This window comes from Nicotiana tabacum, chromosome 10 (genome assembly GCF_000715075.1).
Source record: "Nicotiana tabacum cultivar K326 chromosome 10, ASM71507v2, whole genome shotgun sequence".
NCBI lineage: Eukaryota > Viridiplantae > Streptophyta > Magnoliopsida > Solanales > Solanaceae > Nicotiana > Nicotiana tabacum.
Window position 1 is genome coordinate 8,348,428 of NC_134089.1, and position 25,272 is coordinate 8,373,699.

The 25,272-nt window shown below is 36.1% G+C and overlaps 3 protein-coding genes across 5 annotated transcripts; 1 reads left to right on the forward strand and 2 right to left on the reverse strand.

The window, feature by feature from the left end:
* The first annotated feature begins 184 nt into the window (after positions 1-184).
* Positions 185-6,886, forward strand: LOC107788342 (polyadenylate-binding protein 7-like). The gene is made up of 10 exons (XM_016610019.2): positions 185-466; positions 1,868-1,986; positions 2,098-2,291; positions 2,433-2,692; positions 2,785-2,891; positions 2,990-3,179; positions 4,436-4,713; positions 4,907-5,035; positions 5,947-6,150; positions 6,488-6,886. Exons 1-10 carry the CDS (start codon positions 280-282, stop codon positions 6,698-6,700), a joined length of 1,881 nt encoding a protein of 626 aa, XP_016465505.1. The 5' UTR covers positions 185-279; the 3' UTR covers positions 6,701-6,886.
* Positions 6,887-7,347: 461 nt separating this feature from the next.
* Positions 7,348-12,749, reverse strand: LOC107788344 (uncharacterized). Of its 2 annotated transcripts, none has more exons than XM_075222550.1 (7): positions 12,626-12,749; positions 12,420-12,545; positions 11,933-12,000; positions 9,390-9,602; positions 9,118-9,280; positions 7,817-7,963; positions 7,348-7,731 (listed from the first exon to the last, which is right to left on the reverse strand). In XM_075222550.1, exons 2-7 carry the CDS (start codon positions 12,492-12,494, stop codon positions 7,705-7,707), a joined length of 693 nt encoding a protein of 230 aa, XP_075078651.1. In that variant the 5' UTR covers positions 12,495-12,545; positions 12,626-12,749; the 3' UTR covers positions 7,348-7,704. The 2 variants fall into 2 exon arrangements, with proteins under 2 accessions (XP_075078651.1, XP_016465508.1); XM_016610022.2 differs by having other exon boundaries at positions 12,420-12,536; positions 12,626-12,649.
* Positions 12,750-22,216: 9,467 nt separating this feature from the next.
* LOC107788346 (wall-associated receptor kinase-like 20) lies at positions 22,217-25,184 on the reverse strand. 2 transcript variants are annotated; one of them, XM_016610023.2, is made up of 2 exons: positions 23,646-24,509; positions 22,217-23,489 (listed from the first exon to the last, which is right to left on the reverse strand). In XM_016610023.2, the coding sequence occupies exons 1-2, from the start codon at positions 24,379-24,381 to the stop codon at positions 22,483-22,485; spliced, it is 1,743 nt and encodes a 580-aa protein (XP_016465509.1). In that variant the 5' UTR covers positions 24,382-24,509; the 3' UTR covers positions 22,217-22,482. The 2 variants fall into 2 exon arrangements, with proteins under 2 accessions (XP_016465509.1, XP_075078658.1); XM_075222557.1 differs by having other exon boundaries at positions 22,217-25,184.
* Between the last annotated feature and the right edge of the window lie 88 nt (positions 25,185-25,272).

Consider the following 25,272-nt stretch of genomic DNA (forward strand, 5'->3'; position numbering starts at 1 on the left):
TGTTTAATCGAACCAAACAATTTAATCATGAGAATTGTAATTAAGAATTAAAACTATATATAACAGTCGATCAATCAAAAATAATAAATTTGCATTTCCCTTCACTTTCCTCTTATTCATTTAAAAATCTCTAATATATAAAGTACGAATTTCCACTCCACTCACTCTTTCTCTCTCTACAGACGCTTTTTCTCTCTCTACAGTAGTTATTCAGTTGCTTCTGCTGCACTCTGTTGTAAACGTAACAGAATTCTCCGACGCATTAACGCTACCGTGACAATGGCGGTTTCTCCTCCTCCGACGGCGTCGCTGTACGTCGGCGACCTTCATCACGACGTCACCGATGGCCAACTCTTCGACGCATTCTCGGAGTTCGAAAGCTTGGCTTCCGTTCGCGTCTGTCGTGACTTAACGACCAGCCGTTCCCTCTGTTACGGCTATGTTAACTTCATTTCTCCTCACGATGGTACAGTTTATACTATTTCTTCCTATTTCTTTTTCTTTTTTCATTTTCGCTCAACATGCATGTATTTTGTTGTAGTGCTACTTCTTCTTTTCGGTTTTCTTCATGTGTAATTTAGTGCCAATTCAATCAGTTGATTTTTATTTGCTTCGCGAGTTCTGATCAGAATTTCATGTTTTGAATTAGGAGAGAAGTACTACGGAGTAAATAAATATTAATAGGTCAGCTAGTTCTTCGTGTTTTTTCCAATTGTGTTTTTCGTGATTTTATCTCGGCCAATATGTATCCTGTATTTGTGATAAATGAATTTTCTTGATGTATGAAATATGAAGGAAAATAAAGGGATTGATTTCTAGTCATATGCAAGGAAAGTTAGATATCTTTGTCCCTTGATAGCTAAAGTATGAGCTAACCTTTTTTAAATTGTACAGGTTGTATTATCAGTAACAACTAACTTCAGCAAGCGTCCACTGAGACGAGTCACAAACAGATGAGCTCATGCATGCTATTTCTTCAAGATATTCTTCTAGTAGTATATGATAGTTCTATCTTGCGTTCGAGGGAATTTAGATATTCAGTAATTGAAAGACTTGGAGGATTTTATGATGTTGATTAGTAATGAATTGGTTTTCTCTGTTTGTGACTCGTCTCAGTGGACGCTTGCTGAAGTTAGTTGTTACTATGAATTAGTTGGTGATGTGTTAAGGGAAAATTAATTGTAATTTGAGATTTTTGTAAAAAATGATCAATTTGTTTGTTTTTGTGGTGGGAGTGGTCTGGCTAGTTCTTTCACTGAAGTCCATCAGTGATTAGTTTGGTCTTTTGATGGAATGTTATGGCAGTAAGCCCGTTGTTTTATGGACTACTGGTGACTCACTGATGGAGGTTGTCGGAATGATTTGTCTCGGCTTATTTATCCTAGTTTGATTGATTTGTCATCCAATTGCTGTTTTATGGAATATTGAGGACCAACAGATTACTCATTTTGTCTATTCACAAACTTTTTTGCTTTCATGTTGTTATTTAATGTTGTGTCCATTCATGAAACATTTCCATATCATCTGATCTATGATTTGATAGCGCAAGAATGAGCTAATTGTTTTTTAAATTGTACAAGTTGTATTATCGACTTTTCTTATTGCTTGAGAAGGCTGTGGTTGTTTCTGTTCTGCGAGTAGAAGAGAACAGCTCATGAAGATTTTATGCTGTTAGGATTTATTAAGCTTCATGTCTTGAACCAACGATTCAAGGGACAATGATTACAAATGCAGAGTTGGTTGATAGCTTTGATTCTTTTGTTGCTTATGAGTAGTTATCGTGTATTTCTGACTATTTCTCCTGGGAATTCTGTGTGAGTTGATTTTTCACTTGGACAGCTTCTAACATTTCATAAAATGTAAGCAGCCGTGCGTGCTATTGAAATGAAAAATCATTCCACGCTCAATGGAAAAGCTATAAGGGTTAGTTGGGCTCGTCGTGATCCTGATGTGAGGAGAAGTGGAACTGGAAATGTGTTCATCAAGGTACATTTTAAGGACTGGATAGGAGTCACTTGTTTTGAGATCTTAACAGTTTCTCTTTTTTCCTTATCTGTTTGATCTGCATGTGAAAATGGTTTTGGCATTTTGCTGCAGAATCTAAATGATACAATTGATAGTGCAAAGCTCCAAGAAATGTTCCAGAAGTTTGGAAATATCTCTTCCAGTAAAGTTGTCGTTTCTGAGGACGGAAGGAGTAAAGGATATGGCTTTGTCCAGTTTGAGACTGAGGACAGTGCAAACGCTGCTATTGATAAGCTCAATGGATCTGTGGTTGGAGGAAAGCAGATGTATGTGCAATTATCTCTCTGTTCTAATATATTACGATCATGATGAACTTCGATGGATTATATCGAAGCAATTGTTTTTCTTGTATGCTTTTTATCTTATTTGTCCATATACACAAATGTTTTACATGTATCTATGGATAGGTATGTAGGTAAGTTCGTCAAAAAGAGTGACCGGATTCTGCCCAACCCTGATGAAAAGTATACAAATTTGTTTATCAAGAACTTGGATCTTGACATCTCAGAAGAGCATCTTAGAGAGAAGTGCTCTGAGTTTGGGAAAGTTAGTAGCTTGGCCATTGCAAAAGATGAGCATGGAGGTTCAAAAGGTTTTGGTCATGTGAACTTTGAGAATCCAGATGATGCTAGGAGAGCGATGGAAGCTATGAATGGATCAAAACTTGGTAAGTCATGACTTTCATGCCGTCGTATTCTCAAATGTAACTAACAGTTGCAATGTTCAAATGTTTGTATATGACCTGCGTGCATTTGGCAGGCTGCAAGATCTTGTATGTAGCCAGAGCACAAAAGAAAACACAACGCGAACAGATATTGAGGCATTTGTTTGAGGAGAGAAGGAAGGCGCAAATTATTAAGCACCAGGTAAATTTCCTTATTCAAAAGCTATATGTTACTGTAGAAAATATATATGTTACTGTATTTTATTATCCACTTTCTGATCAAAACTGATGTTGTCATAGGGTTCAAATGTGTATGTCAAAAATATTGATGGCGACGTCACGGATAATGAGTTGCGTGAATTGTTTAGTCAATGTGGCAACATCACTTCTGCAAAACTTATGCTAGATGAGAAAGGAGTCAGCAAGGGCTTTGGATTTGTATGTTTTTCCACACCAGAGGAGGCCAATAAAGCGGTGAATAGTTTTCATGGTAAGTCATATATCTTTTTACATGGTCAAGATTGCGGTGAATACCAAGGACTGAATATTGTTTCACATGATCTAGCACATAGAATAAATTTTGGTGCTATCTAACCACCTTTCACTTCTTCTCCTATGACGCTTTTGAGCACAGATATCCTAGCTTAAATAAATCTGTAAACAATTTGCACTGTTTTCTAACTTTATAGAAAAGGTAAATAACGAAGAAGCATTGCAGCGTGAACAAGTCCCTGAATGACTTTTCCAATATGGATATACTCATGAAATTCAGGGTTGAAGGATTAGAACACTCTGGAATTTCAATGCAGAAATGCAAGTTTCTGTTGAATGCCTCATGACTTAGCCTTAGATTTCATAATGACTATCTGGGTATTATGTCGGGCAAGAAATCTAAATTCTAATTATTCTCTATTGGTTGCTTATTCTAGTTGAACTGAGGCTCACTGCCCCACATATGGTGAGTTATAGTGTTTGCTGCACTTGTCAATAGACAAGGCCTCTGAATCATGTTAAATTTCTAGTCTAGTTTTTCTTTTTTTTCTTTTATGGTTCCTTTTCCCCTCTTTCCTCTTCATGCACACTGTGGATTTTTGGTATCTGCTTTCTTTTTAATGCCTCTGCACTAAAGTTTTAACCTTTGACTAAGCTCGTGGATGGTACTGTCAGAGGTCATCATGGCAGTCTCCATTCTCTGTTCTTTTAATTATTAAACTGAAATCCTGGAGAAAACTAAAACTATTCCAGAAAATTGCAAACAATAAACGTAAAATTTAAAGATAAATCACTGCCAGGCTTGCCTAGATTATTTGGCCAAGTACATAGTGATACACAGCATGATGTTTTTATGTCCTGCCATGCTTGCATCAGCAACATTGTCTCTCATGAACTGCTGCAAAATTCCTTACTGCTATAGCATGCTATTTTTATGTGACTCAATATTAAGGTATTTCTTGAATGAAAACTAACAGGTGCCTTTCCATTTCGTTTTCCCTTTAGTTTTCTCTCATATTATTCATCTGCTCATCAGTTTGACGGCTTATATTCTTGTAATGTTAAAAAAAAATCATCATATAATTAAGTTGGTGACTTCATATTTTTTAGTACATCTACTTGCTCCTGTTGAGACTGTACAAGATGAGATGATAGTTTTGTAGAAGTCTGGCCTCAAAATTCTGTGTACTGAAAGTTAGAAGATTCTCTCTTAAGGTCCTGTTAAGTATATTGATGTTGTTAGACATTTCACAGGATTTATGTTAGGCCAAAAGCCATTGTATGTGGCTATTGCTCAAAGGAAAGAGGAAAGGCTAGCTCAATTGCAGCTTAAGCATGCACAAGGCATTGCAGGACTCACCGGATCTTCAGCTTTTCTTCCTGGTGGATATCCTCCTCTTTACTACCAAACCCTTCATGATCTACAAGTACCTGCACGACCCAGGCTGCTGTATCAGCCTCTGAGTATGAGGCGCGGTTGGATGGTTAATGGATTCACAAACTCTATTAGACCTGCTTGTCAAATTTCCTTGGTTAGTAAACTGCAAATAGTCATAATACTCTGGCAACCCTATCATTTTGTTCAAAAATCATTGATACAGTGCTAAACTAGATAAACAGAATCTTGAACTGTTCAGTAGTAGTAAGGAGGTACTAAAATGCATGGACATATTTCAGGTTTAAACCTATGATGAAGTTTCTTACAACTTTCATCTCGTTTTTCAGATTCCAAATGCTTCACAATATAGACAGAGTAGGGAAAAGAAGAATGGACATATGCCAGTTCCATATGTGCCTCATTTGCAGCAATCGACTCAATCAGCGGCGTCATTAAAACAATCTAGCAATCCACAGGTGGTTAAATTTCCTTGTTATCCTTTTTCATAAATTGGAATCTTGATTGACTGAGTTTCTATTTGTTGATTGATCTGCACAACAGAGTTGTTCAAACATTCCAACTTAGAATGCTTAAGTTGAAGAAGGTTTTCCGAGACTCCTCTCTTGAAATGTGTGACTTGCCTTTACCTCAATGGAAAAGGATAATTTCTTCAAATGCCTATTTCTGATAGTGATTAATCCTTTTTCTAGGATGAGGATAAAAATTTCTTTTCTAGTGTTCTTCATATAATCTTTTTATCTGAACTTACAAGTCATTATTCATGTATTTGAAAAACTAGACCTTCCCTTAACTAGTGTTAAGTCCATGATTTATAGCTGGAGATTGTTTCATCAAGTTGAATTGTTGTTGCGGCTGTAACCACAAGTATTGGAGTATCATAAGTCATTAATCCCATATCTGCTTTATCTTTAACCCAATCAATATTTTGGTTTTCTTAGCTTGTATGATATAAAATCGCTAATCTCGCCTGCAAATTACTTAGCACTATACATTGACTAACCTGAGGTTTCTTAATGAATCTGCATGGTGGTTAGTGCAATTTCTCATTTCTCCTTCTGTATTCATCTGGATGAGTAAGATGGCTGAGAACATACAACAGATGTTCCTTTATTTCCCTCAATTTTATGATTAAGATCCTGTCATGGAGAAGAAATTGAACTTATATTTCAAATTGTTGTCAACTATAACTAAGAGCTTCTTTGTTCATTTACTAATTTGTATACATTGATGAGCTTCAAGTTCCTATTTTGGCGCATACCCTCACCTAGGTGAGAATCATTCCATGAAAAAGAAAACTGTTCTTTTGAATGATGGATCATAGTAGCATCCACATTTTAGTAATCCATAATTTATGTATGCTTTGCAGCAAGCTTGGCAGGTCAAATATGCACCAAAAGGTCATATGTGTGATACGAAAAATGGATTTGTTGTATCCTCTGCTGGCACCAGTAGAGTAGGATCTTGCTCTGGGGGTTCAGAAAACCTGAGTAACACGCTTGCAGCTGCTCCTCCTAAGCAGCAGAAACAGATACTTGGAGAGCACCTTTATCCTCTAGTTAGTCAGCACAAGGTGCGGTTATTTCTTCCTTTCTCTTCTAATAATACCTACCTTTATGTACGAGGGCATAATAAATTTTCTGTTGCAATCGTTTTGGTTCTTCATAGAGAAACCAAGGGGTAGATAAACACTTGAAAGAGGACCTGATCCATCTCTGACAACTTTATTGATGTTGGTGTTATGATCTGTCAAGAAGCTTTTCGAAGCAATTTCGTTTTGTGCTTCTTTATCCTTAGTTGTATAGAACTGTTCTGGCTTCTGTTAATAGACAGTGGTCATGCTATGATTCCAAGCACCCTGAGAATTAACAAAACCTAATTTGTTAATGAAACCTATGTGCCTTTTGTAGCCCAATCTTGCAGCAAAGGTCACAGGAATGCTCTTGGAAATGGACAACTCAGAGCTTTTATCATTGTTGAAGTCACCAGCATCTCTGGCAGCTATGGTGGAAGAAGCTGTTAAGGTGGTCGAGCTCTCTAAGACTGAAGTGTCAAATCAAGAGTCAATTCTTCCAAATTATCTCTCTGCAGAAGTTGCACTCAATTTAGCAAGGTTTCTGTGATAATTTTGTCGTCAGCAAAGATAAGAGGTTTCCATCAAGGCTGTATCACTAGGAATTAGAGCTAACAGAAAGTTTTGTCAAAGCATCAGGCGACTGTCCTTTACCTTCGATAGAGGAACTCTTTTTCAGTTTTAACATGATGTCACGTTTCTTTCCAATACAAACTTATGGTAGGCTGTACAATCATATTGTGCTTTTGCATCTGCTTACATGAAAAATTGCCCGTCCAGCCAGTTAGTCTGTATGTTCAGCTGACAATGTTCTGCATGGAAATTTTATCCTGATCCAGGTTAACATGGTAGTTTCTCGTATCTTGGTGTTGTGGCTGTTAATACTTCTCTTGGCATTCTATTCTATACGGCATGAAGAGACAAAAAATCTTTGTGAGTTATAGTGCAGCTTTGCCCGCTGAACAGGAATAATGTGCTTTTGATACAGCATTTGGTTGGCAATGTTCTTCGACCAATTTGATACACTCCGAAATCTGATTCAATGACTAAATTTTGATCAGTTTGACAACAGAAGTCTAGGAAACCACTGCTTAGGTAGTGATAGAAATAGTGTATCTAGTTTTCCTTGGTGAGGATTTGCGGAATCTGGATGCTATTCCTGTTTGTCGTAAACGCTGCAATCATGAATGGACATTAAGGTTCTAATTTGTTTACATGTTTTAAGTGTATTCAGATGATAATTGAGGCACATGATTGGTTCTGAGAACAGAGTATTATCCCACATATTTGTGAATTTATCAGCTATTTTGAAGTATAAATTACAATATTCTGGTTTAGATGCCACTTAAAATCAAAAACCCTCTTTTATATCAGACGCATGGATGATTATGAATCAACAATTCCCTTCAATTCTCCATTGCCTTCTCAAACTTGATTGCTCCTTTTTGAACTAACAGTCACCTTCAACCACCAGATAGCAGTCGCCCTACTGCTGCTGGTTTTGTTAGAAGCAATGCATTATCAGAATTACCTTGTAACTCATACTACCTGGAGTCAACTTGTGAGTTCTTCCATTAAGCCCTGTCATTAGAGCCAACAATAGAAGTATGAGAAAAAGGTGAATGCATTTATTTCTAATGTGTCCTGTGTTGCGTAGGAAAATCACCTGAGAAATGTACTGCTCTGCATCAGTTCGCCTAAGGAAAAGAATTGCATGACGAGCAAGGTTGGCTAATTGGTCGCTCAGGACAACATTACCAATGTCATCGAGGACCCTCACTTTGATATAGGGATCTTTGGGAGGCACCATATCCTGTGAAACCGAACATAAGGAAACTACACTAAAAGAAAATATAAAAAATTGAACTGCGCTGGTCTCCCAGAGATAAAACAAAACATACAAGGAAATCAGTCTTTTGCAGATTCATCAGATAAATAACGCAAAAGAACGATGTCATTTGTGCTTGTCAATCTAGTTTTTCATCTGAGCATATTGAACTTCTGATAATCTTTTCCGAGACAGTTCAAACTTCTAATCCAATGGCTGATATATATATATATATATATATAAATATTCGCCACACTATATATATCTGAAGCTTAAAGCCGTAGGCAATGAGCCGGAATTTGGTACTTCCTACTCACAAGAGAAACAGAAAAGGAAATATTCGCCACACTATATATATCTGAAGCTTAAAGCCGTAGGCAATGAGCCGGAATTTGGTACTTCCTACTCACAAGAGAAACAGAAAAGGAAATATTCGCCACACTCCTTACAGATTACCACTCACACCCCAACCCGAGCTGCATTCCCTTGCCTCGACGGCACAGCAACATGGACGAGAGCACAACAACGAGGAAGCAGTGCGGATATATTTATTGGAGGGACTCATTGTGCCAGGACCATTCAATGTTACAGTACCTCAAGCAATAACTTTAGCTTCTGATAGATATATCAAGTTTCAGACTTACTGACACTTCATACAAAATAGGCACTAAATTAAAGTTTTGTACCAATAGAACGAAAGACGCTATTTAGAAGTGAATCACACAGCTCAATGGATAACTACCCTTTTTTCTGCTCTCTTTGGATTCAAGTAAGAATAAGTCATGACCTATAGAATGTTTCTCTTTCCAACAAAATTTTGGTGATAAGCATAACAGTGCTGCTCCTAGACATTCACAGGTTACAATACATAACCTTTTTGAAGAGGGCAGTGCAAAATTTCCTCCTAGGAGACGACACAATTTTAAGTATCCCAAGAGTACAAGAGTCTACTTTTTCCAATTTCAGGCATATTAGTATGACTTCTTAGGTGTATAGATGTCTTTTCACCATAGCAATTTGAGCAATCTATTAGTACAGGAATAAGGAGTTATGAGAAAAGAACACTTTACCACCCCTAGATCAAGATCAAGTGCTCTATTAGTACAGGAATAAGGAGTTATGAGAAAAGAACACTTTACCACCCCTAGATCAAGATCAAGTGCTGACATGTACGATTGAATAGTTGCAGCATGATTCTTAAAATATTCTTTCTCTGAGGTACTGAGCTTCTCTTCAATTTCTTCTGGGAGGACTCGCTCAAGGGTCCATCCCAATCTTCGAATAACTTCTGCTCGATTATATCTAAAGGAGGAACAGGAAGGAAAGTTGAGAACGAACATAAGAGATGCGTGAAAGATCAGGAATATATGACCTTTTCTCAAGGACAACTCTGTAGCTAATTGTTACTCACACATAAGCCATCAAACAGCGTTTGTTGCGAATGAGAGACTGATGATGGATAAGCAGCCCATGGTAATTATCATCTTTGGGTAGCTCAGCATTTGCACTTCTATCAGCCTCAGGTGGCTCATTGTCATCAGGTGATTCGTTGTTTGAAATTCCATCATTCTGAGTTGGCCGGTTTGCATTTGAACTTTCAGCGGGAGTTTTTGAGTTCATTTTCCTGTGCCAAACTCAAGATGGATAAGATCAGGGACAACAAAACTGTATTCCATTTAGCACTTGGAGAAGAATACACATATGCATAATATCATGAAACCTCTAAAAATGATAAGCAGATTTCATGTAGATAAAATTAAGTACTTGAGATTTACTCTTTTTTTCAGGCATTTCAATTGTCTCTTCTAATTATTTTGACATATTTGCAAATCAGTGTTATCAAAGGCGCGCTTAAGCGCTGAAGCAAGGCTCAAAACATGTTGAGCGCTTCGTCTCGCTTAGTGGGTGCTTCAGCATTGTCATGAAGGCTCTAAGGAATCCTAAAGAAGCGACACTAAACAATTGATATTGCACTTTGTCGTAAATTTTCTTCAGTTTCTTTGTCCATATATTTGGCAATCATGCTTATAGATATTAATCTTGAACAACAGATACATATTTGTAGTTTTTCTCCATTTGCGCCTTTTTTCATTAAAGCTCACGCTTTATTTGCACTTTGCGCTTAAAGCCCCAACAATCCTTATAGCTTTTTTGCGCTTTTCGCTTTTGATAACACCGCTGCAGATGAGAAAAGAATAACTGTATTGAAATACACAGTCAACACGCTGGATTTTGATTCAGTTTCAGAAACTAACCGAGTCAGACACCGGCACATAAAATGGGTCTGAGGGAGTAATAAGTTAGGGTGTGATATTTGCTTGAGTTATAGCCTTGAAGTTAATGTACAACAAGTCAAGCAGTTCATCATTTGGACACCCCTACAGCAAGATGTAGCCAATTTAATGGAATATAGGGTAAGGTCTGCGTACACACTACCCTCCCAGGCCCTACACTTATAGGATTACACTGGGTTTGTTGTTGTTGTTATTGTACGGGAAGCTGGGAGGACAAGCACCTAATGCTCAATACTTAGTAAGCCCAGAGGAAGTAGAAAGCTTCAGAAAGTACCAACATAGCACCTCGACACTATCAGATTCAAATCTTCAGAGAGCTAAGTGCCTAGGGGCCAGCAGACACAAACCTAGAGGCTTCAGTGGTCAGGTACTGGACCGTAGTGTCTAGGTGCTATCAGACAAATAGGAGCCCAGTGCCAAGTAGCTATTACAAAAATACTGGTTCTTAATCATGCTCTTACTTTCTCTTTTTTTCTTTTATCTTTTTATCTTTAAGATTTCTGTTAGGATGTTCTTTGTTTTGAGCTAGAACAAATTCCTCTTTCCTAGGATTCTAATGGATCTTTATGAGTAGTTTGGATTCTTAATAACTCCTTTTAGCTTAAAATTGATGGTTATTCAGTTATTTAGTCAAAATCTTAATCTTATGCTTCTTATTGCTTGGCCATCAACAGGATTGTTAAGATGGATCAGTTAAATTCTTGTTTGTCATTTACATTTCTCCAGGGACCTTACCCTCGTTTGATTTTTCAAGGAAGAGGTTAAGTTTCTTGGGACAGATTGATAAAGAAAGGATGCAAATTTTAACTGGGATATGGAGAATACTTTCTTCCAACTATTTTCCCTCTTTGGTTCTTTAGACCTGATCGCTTTAATTTCTCCTTCCACATTAGTTAGTTTTCTTAGTTCTATTTCTTAGATAATTTGGACATAAAACTTCAACGAGGTAGAGAACTTTTCTTTTCTTTTCCTGAATTTGTTGAGATAATAAGGGAGATTATTAATTGCTCTCTGTACAATGTACATCTTTTGTATGAAATAAAGAAACAAAAACTACAAAACAAGGGAACTCTTTCAAGGACCTTTCATTATATTGTATAATTGAAAATTCTTAGGTGCTTAACACTCCATCAAATTCCCAACATGGTTTTGACTTTGAGGAATGGATATTGGGTTGAGAAAATTCTTTAAGGGGACAAGTACACAGGCAAAGACAAACATTCTGTTAAAGAGAGCTAACTAGAAGAATGTAATGACTGTGCCAAAGCAAGACAGAACTTCCAATTAGACCATCTTTACATTAAAGCAAAAGCTCCAGAAAATTCAGCATGCTGACACAAAAGTTGTATGGAGAAGAAAAGTATACAATAGAGCACCAATAAAGTATCTATGTTCAAGGCCTACAGCAGTAGCAAATTGGATGAGAAAATAGGTAAAATATAGGAGTGTAGGACAGAGTTCAGGATAATTAAGAAAATACACGAGGTGCACTTGTTCCATATGCAACAATAAGATATACTAGAATGAGAATCACTAAGAAGCTCTCCTGACCATTGTAACAAATAGCATGTTATGGTTTATGCAGCAATGAGGATCGCAGAAAAAGCTGAATAACAAACAAAGAAAACTTGGAAAAACAGAAGAGACATGTTAAATATACCTCACCAAGGAATTGAGGTGAAGAAAATGGCTGTTACATTCTTCAACTACTTGCGTAAATAGGTCAGTCTGCATTGAAAAGGAGATTACTCCGTAAGCATATCAAATTCTAAGTAAATGATTAACCTTATCAGCCTAAAATAAGAGGCAAAACCTAACCATCAATATACCTAAAAACTTAAAATGTATATAAGATTCAAGTAGCAGCTAAAAATGACTCCCAGAACATCAAATTCATCTTAACGTAAAAAGCACCAGTGATCAGTCATCTTTTAATCAACGTATACTGGCTATGAAAAGCAAACTATGAATCTGACAAGCTATTTGTGTAAGATCCCAAAAAAATCCCGCCTCGGTGGGTCTTAATATTGAAAGTCGAATAGCGCATGGCTATTAAACTATATGAAATAGAATTCCTCATATCAAAAAGGAGGACAAACAAAAAAAAAAAGTTTAAATGTTGTAACAAATAAACTTAAGTTGCATACATTAAAAGCCGCAAACTGCCCAGGTTCACTCTCCGCAACTTCTTGAACTAATTCTCTCCCTTTCTTCCCGTACATTTCTTCCAATTCAAACGGGTCAAGCACTAATAAAAAAATTCCCTGCAGTCACTAAAGCATTTCATCATACATGTAAAGCGCACAAATCTAGGAATTGCTTAAAATGGAAAATGAAAATTGAACTTACACACCTCTTTGCTTAGATTGGAGATGGGTAGTACCTACACAAGAAATTGGAGAGTAAATTGACTTTCTGCTTCGCCAAATTGGATTTGAGTGGTTTTGGAGGGAGTTTCTTCAAAATCAGCCGCCAATTCGAAAGTTTAAAATTGGTATAAATTTAAAATATCGAGAAAGTACAAAGAAGTGGGTGATATTTTACCTGGACCTCATAAGTTTAAGAAAGAGGCAATAAGACCCACTTACTCTAGAGAAGTATTGATTTGGGTCCTTTGATTTAGTAAATAGATGATTCCAAACATATTTTAAAGGTGAAATACATAAACAACCCCTCCAAGTTGTCCACAACGGTCAGTTGAACACATCAACTGAGACTTTTTTCACTTAAACATATCACGTGATTAAAAATTGAACTCAATAAACACCCGACCTCACCAGCCCCCGTCGCGTGTGTTACACTTCCGGAATCGCGCGTGTGTAGGTAGTTCTAACGGTAATACAACAGTTTTTTTGTGAAATTCCAAAAAAAACCCTTAATGAACTCCCTAATTTAAATACCCAAACTCAACCCTAAAAATGTATCTACCCAACCGCATATATCTTCTTCCTTTTTAGCAAAGCAGCAAAATTTCTTTTCTTCTCTCTCTCTATCTCTTCTATTTCAATGGAACCTGTTGTTAATTGCAACTGTGACCAAATTGCCTTTAAAAGTTTTGTGGCCACCATTTAATCTGAGTAGAAGATTCTATTGCTGTAGATTTGGGAAAGCTAGCAATGGTGGATGCAATTTTTTTCGTTTGTATGATGTTGAATTGTCCGAACACTATACCAAAGTCATGTATGGATTATTAAAGAGGGTAAAAAATCATGAAGAATAAAAGTTGAAGTTGATGAAGAAACAGAGAATTTTGGTTTGGCTGCTTGTTATTGTAATTGTGACTTGGTTTTTTAGGAAATCTTCTATTATTTAGGTGTATGGTATATGTATATGGGAATGTATTTCGCCTTTATTTTACTGCAATGTTGTTTATGATTTATGGCCAATGCAACTACAATGTAGTTGAAATTTTCAATGTGTATGATGAACTTTTCAATGATCAAATGTGTTTTAGTTTCTGCAAAAAAAATTAGACACCTGCAAAGGTGGACTAATTCGATCTCATAATAGCAATAAATTATACTGCCAACAAAAGTAGGTTCAATAATCTGAAATGTACTAAACTAACAAATACAGGTTCATATACATCTCATAATAATCTGAAATGCACTTAACTAACAAAAGCAGGTTCATATACATCCCATACAAAAATAAGGTTCATATATATGACCAAATGAACAACATTAATAGGTTCAAAATACTTCACAAAATAAGGTTCATACATATGACCAGATGACCAATATTAGTAGGTTCAAAATACTTCACAAAATATGGTTCATACACATGACCAAAAGTAGAGGTTCCAACTTCATCTTTTTGTTAGAAACTGCAGTATCCCTTTGCTTTTGAAGTTAATTCCCTGTCACAACTCTTTTCCATTTCCACTTGAGACCATTTGGTCTAAATTCAAGATCTACATTAGTTTGTGCAACATTCATCAAGTTTGCACCAATTGAAATAACTCTTTCACTTGGCCTACCAGGCTAGAAAATTCTCATAGTCAGTAATGAATCATCCAGAAGCATAAGGATAGAAATTACAGTTAACTAATATTGACTTCTCACACTTACATTAAAGATACTAGTCCCTATTTGTGTGTCTGTGTTCAAACCAAAACCAGAATTTCTAATTCTTTTCTTCCCAACAGAAGCAGCAAGTGATCTGGCAGTAGCAGAAATAGTTGCACCAGATGTAACATAACCAGCTGTACCAGCAATTGAACTTCTACCTCTTCGCCTACCAGCTCCTCCACCTATTCCCCTACCTCTTACTGATGGTGTGTTCCTTCTTATCTTTGACATTTCAGCACACAAGGGAGATGAGGCCCTTGGAGTTTGGGTTGTGGTAGTTAATGTACCTGCAACTTGGGTTGTATTACTTTGACTACCAACTTTTGTGCTTGATTGTGTGCTTATTTGTCCCTAGTATATGATTGCTAAATCATTAATCAAAGTACTATGAAAACAATGACAACAATGGAAACAAATTGAATTGAAAGTCATCAAACTTACCCTTAAACTGTATACTGACTTGTTGTGACCAACATAATGGCAAATTGAATAGGATATTTTAGCACCCTTCTTTGACAGTTTTCCCCACTTCTTTGGTTCATCATTGTCCTTTCTTCTATATTTTTTTGGCCTATCAGGCATTGGTTTAACTTCAGGAGGCTCAATTGATGGATTGGTAGACTCAGCCCACATTTGTATGCTTGGAATTGGCTGAACATAGTATTGGTAAGCAGCCAGGAAAGTATCTTTCCTATACCAGTGTTCAACATAATCTTCTGCTTCCTTCTCAATCTTATAAAAGGCACATATTGCATGTTGACATGGTATACCTCTTAACTGCCATAATCTGCAGCTACATTCTCTTTTTTGTATATCAACAATCTGCCTATACATGCCTTCATTCACTTCAAATCCAGTGTCAGCATTCCACTGTATTTTCAACTTCCTTCCTATTTCCTTGTTTTCCTCTAAAACTTGATCATATCAACTTGCCTACTCATCATTTTGTGCCTAATTTCTTCAAGCATAGTAATGACAGATTTATGCCTAGGATTTAATATCCAGGAATTAAATATTTCACACATGTTGTTTTCTACAATATCACATATAACATTCTCATTGAAACATGCCCTACACCAGTATTCTTTATCATAGGACAGTAAACTTTCACAAATACCATTTCCTAATTCATCCAATTTCTTCATTTCTTCTCTTAACTTTACCTGAAAATGAGTCTTAGCACATCTCCAAAACTGCTTCCTTTTTTCCTCTTCCCTCCAAGTTTTCTGCCAGTTTGCCCAAATGTGTCTTGCACACATTCTTCTTTCAGCAAGGGGTAGCAAATCAGCAACAACAGATGATAGTCCCTAATCAATACAACAGCAGCATAGAATATTAGTGAGATACAACATTAGTAAGAATAATAATGGTAAGAAACAAACAACATAATAAATGGATTACAACACCTTTTGCATGTCAGACATTACTGTTAAATCTTCATTATTCCTCAACTCTAAATCTGTTTTGAGATAGTTGATGAACCAACTCCATGAATGTGTAGTCTCTTGATCTACCAAAACACAAACAATGGGATACATCTGATTGTTTCCATTTTTTCCAACAGCCACTAACAATTCATCTTTGCAAGCTCCCTTTAGGAAACAACCATCAAAACCTATGCTTCTTCTACAACTGGCCATCCATCCTTTCTTCATAGCCTCAAAGCATACATAAAAGTATTTAAATAGATGTTTCCCAAGAACTGTTTCTATATCAGTTCTCACCCAACATGAACTTCCAGGATTTGTGGACTTAATCATGTCAGCACAGTCCAACAACCTAGAAAATTCAAGGTTCCAGTCACCCATAAACTGACTAATTACCTTCATCTTGGCTCTATATACACGTGATCTTCCTACATACAAATCCCATTTAACCCTTATAACCTCTTGCAACTCATGAACTGTGATGTTTGGACTTGAGATGATTCTATCTTGGAGCTTTCTTGCAATGTACTTGGTTGTGCAAAGTTTGTTCTTGTTCTTTGTTGGGCATTTATGGACAAGTATATAAGTCTTCACAGTAAAGTTCCCTGAACCCTATCCTTACTAGCAAATATTTGTCACTTACATTTTTCATGTCTACACTTAGCTCTTACTCTATCTTTCTCATTAGGTCTAAGCTTTACATATACTTTATATTGAATAGCATAGTCAGCAATAGCTTTCCTAAATTCGGTTGCATTATCAAAGATCATGCCCAACTCAAATAGAGGAATTTAGCATCAAAGTCATATCTGATCTTTTGACTTCTTCTTCTAGGAGGAAGATCAACACCATATTCAGCAAGTAGGTCTAACTCTTCATCACTGTCTACACTCCCAACATCTGAGTTGTCCAAATACTCTTCATCCCCACCTAGCTTTCTAACATATCTATCCTTCTTATTTATCCCTATATCTTCAAACCCCTTATCAATTCCAGCCTCACCAAGTATTACCTCTTCTGTAAAAGCAGGTTTTTTCCTCTGTTTCCCATTATTTTGTGATCCAACATCATTCACCTTGCTCTTCAACTCGTTTCTCTTTACTTCCCTGGCAACATCCCTCACAGATCTTAACTCATCATCTATCTCGCTATCATCTTCTTCTGGAATGTCTTCAAGGTCATCTTTACCAAAATCTTCATCTTCATTTTCACGATTTGTATCCTTAAACTGGTTGTCATGCTCTGCAGCTGCACTCTCTTCAACATTTATATCCTCATCTAAAAATGTAGACCCAGTTTATTCTGCATTTACAACACTACCCTCATCAGTATTTACTTCAATATCCTCAACCACACTTACTCCAATGCCCTCATCAGCAGTTACTCCAATACCTTCATCACAATTTACTCCAATGCCCTCATCAGTATTTAATCCAATGCTCTCATTAGTATTTACTCCAATGCCCTCATCAACAGTTACTCCAATACCCTCATACAATTTACACCAATACCCTCATCAACATTTACACCAATGCCCTCACCAACATATATACTAACCCCTGAACCACCCCTAATTTCTGTAGTCTGGTCACTATCACCAACTTGTGAGGAAGGTAAATATCCCACAAGTACATCCTCATCCACAACCTCTAAATTATCTATTGCATGACTCACATAGACATCAAAGCGATCCCCATCCTTCAGGTCTTTAGTCAAATTTAGCAGTTGATAGTCATTTTCAATTAGAAAGAACTTTTGAGTTTTAGGACATTGAACAAATAACCCACCAACAGAGTTGTAGCGCATTTCAGGGGTCTCTTTTATGTAGGACACAAGCTCGGTAAAAAAGAAATGATCTTTGTCCACCACATGCCCTATTATTTCACCCTCCCCCACATACTTTTCATCAATAAAGTAACCCCCATGATGAAAAACAACACCAATATATTCGTCCATGTGACTCTGTACTAAAAATGACAAAACAAAATCAGTCAATATTCTCTGACATTTTCAATTTTCCAGAACAAAAAAACCCTAATCTAATAGCACCATAACAAACATATAACGATAAAATAGAAAAAAACATGATATAAACATACCTTTATGCAATAATCGAAGCCATTTTACAGCTGACTCCCCCTTTCACAAAAAATCCACTGTCAAAACCCTAGGATGATCTTCCTTCAGGTGATAAATCTTGAATCACGCTACAATTCGAACAAAGAACAACTAATCATACTTAGTAAGTGAAAGAAATCTTTAATTTTGCAACAAAAATGCCGATTGAACCAAGCTTAATCTAAGAGATGAAGATGGGTTATTCGGTGAGAGAGAGAGAGAGATTAGGCGGAAGAAACGATGAAAATTTACCTTTATGTTTTATGTTTTATGTTTTTAATTCTTTATTTCTTATTGTTTGTCCACGTGTCAGCTTTTAATTCGTTCTTATAAAAGACACCGGAGGTGTAACACACGCGACGTGGGATGGCGAGGTCGGGTGTTTATTGAGTTCAGTTTTTAATCACGTGATATGTTTTAAGTGAAAAAGGTCTCAGTTGAGGTGTTCAACTGACCGTTGTGGACAACTTGGAGGGGCTATTTATGTATTTTGTTAAATATAGTAATTATTTGGGAAAACTACAAAGTATAGCTGCTCTAAAAAATAATAGCCGACAAAATGTACAACCTTTTGTATATCAATATTTAATATACAGAAAATATATATATTTTATACATGATCAGTATATATTCTTGGCGAAATGCATAAAACGCCTCTTTAAGTTGTCTTCAACAATCAACTAGCTAAAATTAGGTTTTTTCTTTTTCTTCCTAAAATAATATGGACCCCGCCTAATTTTCACACCTCCTTCTCCTCTCAATATCATGCTTTACTGGTGAAAGGATCAAGAAGTATATGCATGTGCGAGTGCAGTCATCCGTTGTTACAAGCCTAGGTCCATTGTCTTGGTTGTAGATAAAAGATGTTCTCTTTTTTGTCTTATATTATTTTGCAATTCAACATTTAATTTAGTTTTATGGGACTTCACAAATTGGTATTATGTAAGTAGATGCCGATTTTATATTCCAAATTCTATTGGGGCCGAATTTTTAGGATAAAGAAATGGAGTTTTTCAGTATATTGAGGTTGTAGAGGGAGTAATGGCATTTGGCTTCGTTGGTGAAGACGACCGACAGCAACGTGCAGAAAAACCAAAACTTGGTTTCTAAAATGAAGAAGATGATATTGAGGATTGTTGATATTTCCAGATTTATTGCTCAAAAACTTGAAATTGAATTCAAAAATGTGAACAAGAAAGCAGGAAAAAAATTAGAAATATACAGTGGAGAACGAAAAAAAGGTTTTGTTTTGAGCTAAAAACTTTCTCTCAATTAGTATGAGAAGATATTAAAGCTTTAAAGCTTTAGGATTCCTCCATTGCTGCTGTGTTGCAATTTCAGGTGAAGAAGAAGGGAAGTTAGGTTGGGCGAGCGTGCGGGGAAGGGTTCAGATTTTTATTTTATTTTTTCGTTTTAATCAAAATAATGCGTGTCATTTTTTAATTGGTTCATTAGACAAGTGTAATTGACGCATATGTTTTTGATATACTTAATAGCTACTCGAAGTGTCAAAATGATAAATGAACCAGTTGATCGTTGATGACAACTTAAAAGGACGTTTTATGTATTTTGCCTGTATTTTTTTGTATATTGGCTAGCGCATATAATTAATTTTGGTTGATCGACCAAATATGTAATTTTTCTTTCCGATTTCTCTTATGAGTCAGACTATTAAAAGACATTATCATAGAATATTTTATTTATACTCTTTCCAAATTCCTCTCTTCTTTATTGTGGGAAAGAGCGACTACGTGTCATATTGCCAATGGATGCACTATTTTCTATCACCTGAAATTTTGACACGTTGCAATTTGTGACTTGTGGTCCTCTCTAATTGGGACTCCACAAAATAGCTAAAAGAAGAATAATATTGCTAAAAAGATACTACAATAAAAGTTAGTAAGATGTTACTAGTTGTTATGAAAAAATCATATCAAAGTTTAAAATTTAAATTTTAGTGAATTTAAGCTCTCGAAAAATATATTTAAGAAAATCTACAACTAAAATCTTTTTCCACTTTGGAAAAAAGAAAGAAACTAAAATATGCTTCTATATCTCCTTATCTTATGGAGTAGTTAAGTTGGTATCTGTTTATTATGGGGCTGCTATCAAGTTTTTATGAGTAACATTAACATATCAAGCCTCACCCTCTATCATACTATAAAAAAAATTAAAATAAAAAATCATGTGTTTCGCCTGCAAAAAAATATCAAAATCTACGCATAAGGGCTCATGTTGAAAATATAATAAAGTAAATAAAAATGTGCAATTTTTAACAACTTCAATTTTTAGATGAGATTAATCACACACTATCAACAAAAGCCAATGAGTTTTTTTAAAATTAGCATTCTCCATCGAATTAAGATAATTTTACTATTTGAGATATTGTATAATCTCCCCTTTTGTTGAAACTTTGATAATTTAATTTAGATCTGAAATTAATCTACATGATCGTAATATTATTTTCCCAATATTAGGTACTATTATCTGATAAAGAACACTTCGGTGCACAAAATATCCCGCATTCACGCGGGGTCGAGGAAAGAGTCTACCCCAAAAGTGTGATGCAGACAACGTACCTTAATATAAATATTAGTGGTTGCTTCCAACTGCGTACCTTATGCACCAAAACAAAAAAGAAAAAAGAAAACAAGACACTATGTTGTTTCAGCCTCCTGCAAGTCCCTTCATTCCCTCTGCCTTATATGGACTTAAAAGAGTACCTAAGACGGATCCGTAATCTAGAGGCCATACGAAGACAACTTTACTGTTGCTCCAAAAACTCCGGTACACTAATTGGTACACCATGTCAAGTAAGGAGAGAAGGAAAGAAGCAAAGATTTGGATAAACACTAAAGTGGCAATGATTAGCCAATAGCCACTTAACTTTGTGATTGTCAATTTGCCAAGAGACAAACTAATAATTTGAGGTTGAAACTTCCTCAATATTGCTTTGCCCATTCTCCAAAGCTGATATACTTTTTAGCAAAGTGCATGAAGCCAACTATACTAAATTGGAAATTTTACACCTTATAGAAAAGCTTAGTACCCTATTTATTTTAAATAAATACCATTTAAAAAAATATATTATATAGCTACCTTTTACCCTTTATAGCAAAATATCTAATTATAGTTATATCCTACACTTAAGGCATCATATATGCTAACTAATATTTTTCTCTCTCCTTTTCCAAATTTTCTCTCACATAATCACGGTAAATTTCACAAACCACGTTCTCTCTCTTTTTGCATACACTTTACTCTCTTCTCCCACAAAACCACGATTGTTGCCTCTGTTCATTGCCCTAGTGGTTATAGATAACCAGAGATTTCTTTTCTGGTTCGACTACGTAGTCATACCTCAGCCATGACTGCAACGGATATACGAATGGATTGAATGCAAAGAGCATGCGAAGGAACGGTGATTCCCAGACTCAAATTTGTTTCGCTATTCAAAATCAACGACCTTTTCTTCTAAACCCTACTCTTGAACAAAAGAAGGTAAAATTATGGAAATTTTATAAAAGCTACGATGGTACTGATGTGTCAAAAGCAATGTACATGATGCATGGGAATAGTGAGATTCAGGGTTTTTGCTCGACGACGGATTCGTCGAAAATTAGGGTGTGTTCTTGAACTAAGTAGTGGGTTCTTGAACAAAGACAATATATTTTCAACGTATCACACTGTATTTTCATGTATTTCATTGTATTCATTGTCTTTTTTTTTTCATTGTAATTCAATGTATTTCGTTGTATTCCATGTATTTCATTGTATTCACTGTCTTTTTTCCATTGTATTTTAAATGTATCCCGTTGTATTCTATATATTTCATTGTATTCACTGTCTTGCTATATGCCATGAATGTATGCATATATATTTTTTTAATTAACATAATTTATGTATTCAGATGTATTGTATAATTTATCTGAAGATTGCTATGTTTTTGGTGTATTTTTCAGTTGAGAATCTTTTTTATAATTGAAAATACAAAATTTGTGTGTTATAATTGAGTTTGTTGAGTTATATTAGGAGTCTATTATGTTAATTGATTCACTTTCCGTTTTAAAAATAGTGTAATCCCCTATTTCACGCCGTGAATACAGTCGAATACAATAATCTATCCAGCTGTAATCCCACATTTCACTCCATGAATATAGTCGAATACACTCGAATACAACAACTGATTAGCTGGACTTCCCTAATTCACACCTATTTTTGCTACTGTATTCATGAATACAATAGCTTAAATACATCAAATACATCTTATAACCACAGAAAAAGTATCTATAATCCGTAATATAGCAAATGATATCTATAGATGGCTTATTACTACTAAAAGATAGTGCTTTATGAAAATTTCTCTACTAAATTCTATCAAAATTTCACAACTTTCACATAATTGGAAATCCATGACTTCAATATTATTCATGCTTTATGGTCAAAGTAAGGATCTTATCCCAACCTAAAACCTCCTTTATATCTTCTCAACCTTTTTTTCAGTGTAATAAAACTCTATACTCTTTCCAGGCATCATTTTCAGTACAATCAAAAGGTCAATGCCTTTTACACATTCATCTTTACACTAACTAACTTCAATTAGAAGGCTCTTCTTGATCAACTATTTCACTTAAGCAATGAAGATGCTGAACGACGTCTTTCATGCACGGTCTCTCTGCTTTCTTTTCTCTTAAACACGCGAGTGCAAGCTCCAAGAATGAGTTCATACAAGTCATTACCTGAGTCAAAGGCTCCACCTCACCAAGCAAGCGTCTGTCCACTACTTCTGTACCCGAACCATTGTTTGCTCGCTGAATAACATAAACAACCAAGTTGACACTATCTTCGTCTCGGGAGAAGTCAACTGCCTTCTGGGAAGTAAGAAGTTCTAGTAACACAACCCCGAAGCTGTAAACATCACTTTTATCAGTTAGTTGATAACTGCGAAAATATTCAGGATCCAAGTACCCTAACGTCCCCTGAGCACAAGTGGACAAGTGACTCAACCCCGGACAAGCCAATCTTGATAGCCCAAAATCTGAAACTTTGACATTGAATTCTTTATCCAGGAGTATGTTTGTAGATTTGACATCTCTGTGGTAGATAGGAGGGTAAGCAGCTGAGTGAAGATAAGCCAATGCTTCTGCAGTTTGTGAAGCAATTTTTAACCTTGTTTTCCAGTCAAGAAAGGTCGAATACTTTCCATGTAAATGATCATGTAGTGTTCCGTTGGAAATGTATTCGTAAATCATCAAAGGCTGTTCAGCTTCAACACAGCAACCTAAAATCTTGACCAAGTTCCTGTGATTGACTTGAGAAAGTATCTCTACTTCATTGAGTACTTGTTCAGTGCTCTTCACATTTCCTACTTTGGCCGACTTTACTGCTACAATAGTTCCATCGCAAAGCTCGCCCTTATAAACTTCTCCAAAACCACCACGACCCAAGATTCTGTCTTTTGAGAATCCGTTCGTAGCTTTCTTTATCTCCTTGAGACAAAACATCTTGGCTGGTTTTCCGCCGTTGTTTGATTTTAGTATGTCTTCTCTTGCCTTGGCAAGTCTAGCCCTGGTTGAAAATCTTCTTGATTTTTTCAGTGCCGCTGCAATCATCACAACAGTGAAAGCCAGAAACAACACAATCCCAATAGATATCTTTATTACAATTCCAGAGTGTTTCTTCTTCTTCATGCAAGTTCCTAAGGTTTGGTTCCAATAATAGTCACGATTGCAAAAGCAGCGAAAGACACCATTTTTACCAGAAGTTGAACATGTAGAAGCTCCAGAGCAATCAGATTGTGATCTACAGTGTGGCTCAGGTGGTGGAGACCATTGAATTTCCAGTCCTTCCTCCCATTCATTAGCCGGCTTCTCAGCATTCAAGTGTAGAATGCTTCTAAATGCTCTGCAGCCTGAGTTATGAAGGCGTATCTTGTACGCTGAGGGCATACCGCCAGCGACAAAAGTGCAGCATGGGTCAAGACCACTTGCACATTGAAGTTCCCTTTTAGGATCTACATGTCCAGAGCTATGCAAATATTTGTGGCATAAACTAGAAGGTGTGCAATTTAAAGGAGATATCAGAAGCCGAGGAGAACAATTAAATAAGAAGATAGTGTTAGAAGAAGTAACATTAAAAGGAAGAGTCTGGTTCAACCACAGTCCTTCACTAATTGGCATGTCTTGTGTAACACAAGTACCAGGTAGCCAAGGTGATGGTTGCACCACCATACGCCGAAATGAGGCCATAACTCTGAGGACGACATAAGAGCTTCCATTAAGGGTATCAAGATAGAGTTTTTGAGAGTGAGGATCACAACGAATAGAATAGTCAGGGTTACCACAGTCGGGATTTATGCTCAACGGATATGGTACTTCTAGAGAACCACAGTTTGGACATGTCTTCTGGGAATAAGAGTAATGAAAGAAGTGGAGTAACAGTGAGACATACAAGTGAGTTTTCCTCATGTATAGTATAGTCATGGTCATGGTCATTTTTTTGAGAGCAATGAAGAAGTTGAAAAGATTGTGGTAGAAAGGATGTCAAAGGTGGGTAAATATAGGCAAAGAAAAGAGAATAAAGTGGGTACAACAACTTATAACTACGCCTCAGTCCCAAACACTTTGGGTCAACGATATGAATCCTCATTCCTTTCATTTAACTCAACTCATATCATCGTCATTACCAAAATAAAATAAGAACATCTTAAGATATATATATATATATATATATATATATACACACACACACACACACAACAACAACCCAATAAAATTCCACTAGTGGAGTCTGGGGAGGGTAGTGTGTACGCAGATCTTACCCCTACCCCGAAGGAGTAGAGAGGCATATATATATATATACATATAATAGTAATAACAATAATAGTTATAATAGAAGTTTTCTACCAAGTCTAAAACCTATTCCCAACTAGTAGGTATTACCTATATGGTTTTTTCTCTTTCATTGTGCCCTATCTTTAGCTAAGTCTGCATTAATTTCAAGGATTTATAGGTCTTTCGAGACAACTTCCTTCCATGTGATTCTAGGTCTACCCCGTCCCCTTTTAACGTCTTCTTCCACCATAGTTCCACACCTACGTACAGGTGCATCTGTAGGTCGGCACAGGACAAAAGAGAATAAAGTGGGTGAATGATTTTTTTTAAAAGGTAGTAGAAAGAATCTAGTTAAACAAAAAGATTTTGGCAATCATTGGGCTAAGGGATTCTTTTCTGAAGATGACAAAGGGCAGAATATTTATAGTATATCTGCAACTCAATTACCATTTGCCTGGAATGAGGTCTCTAATCTTTGCTTATTAAAGAAATAACTTGTCTAAAAAAGGAGAATGACAAAGAAGTGAATTCTAAGGATGATTTCAGTTCCTC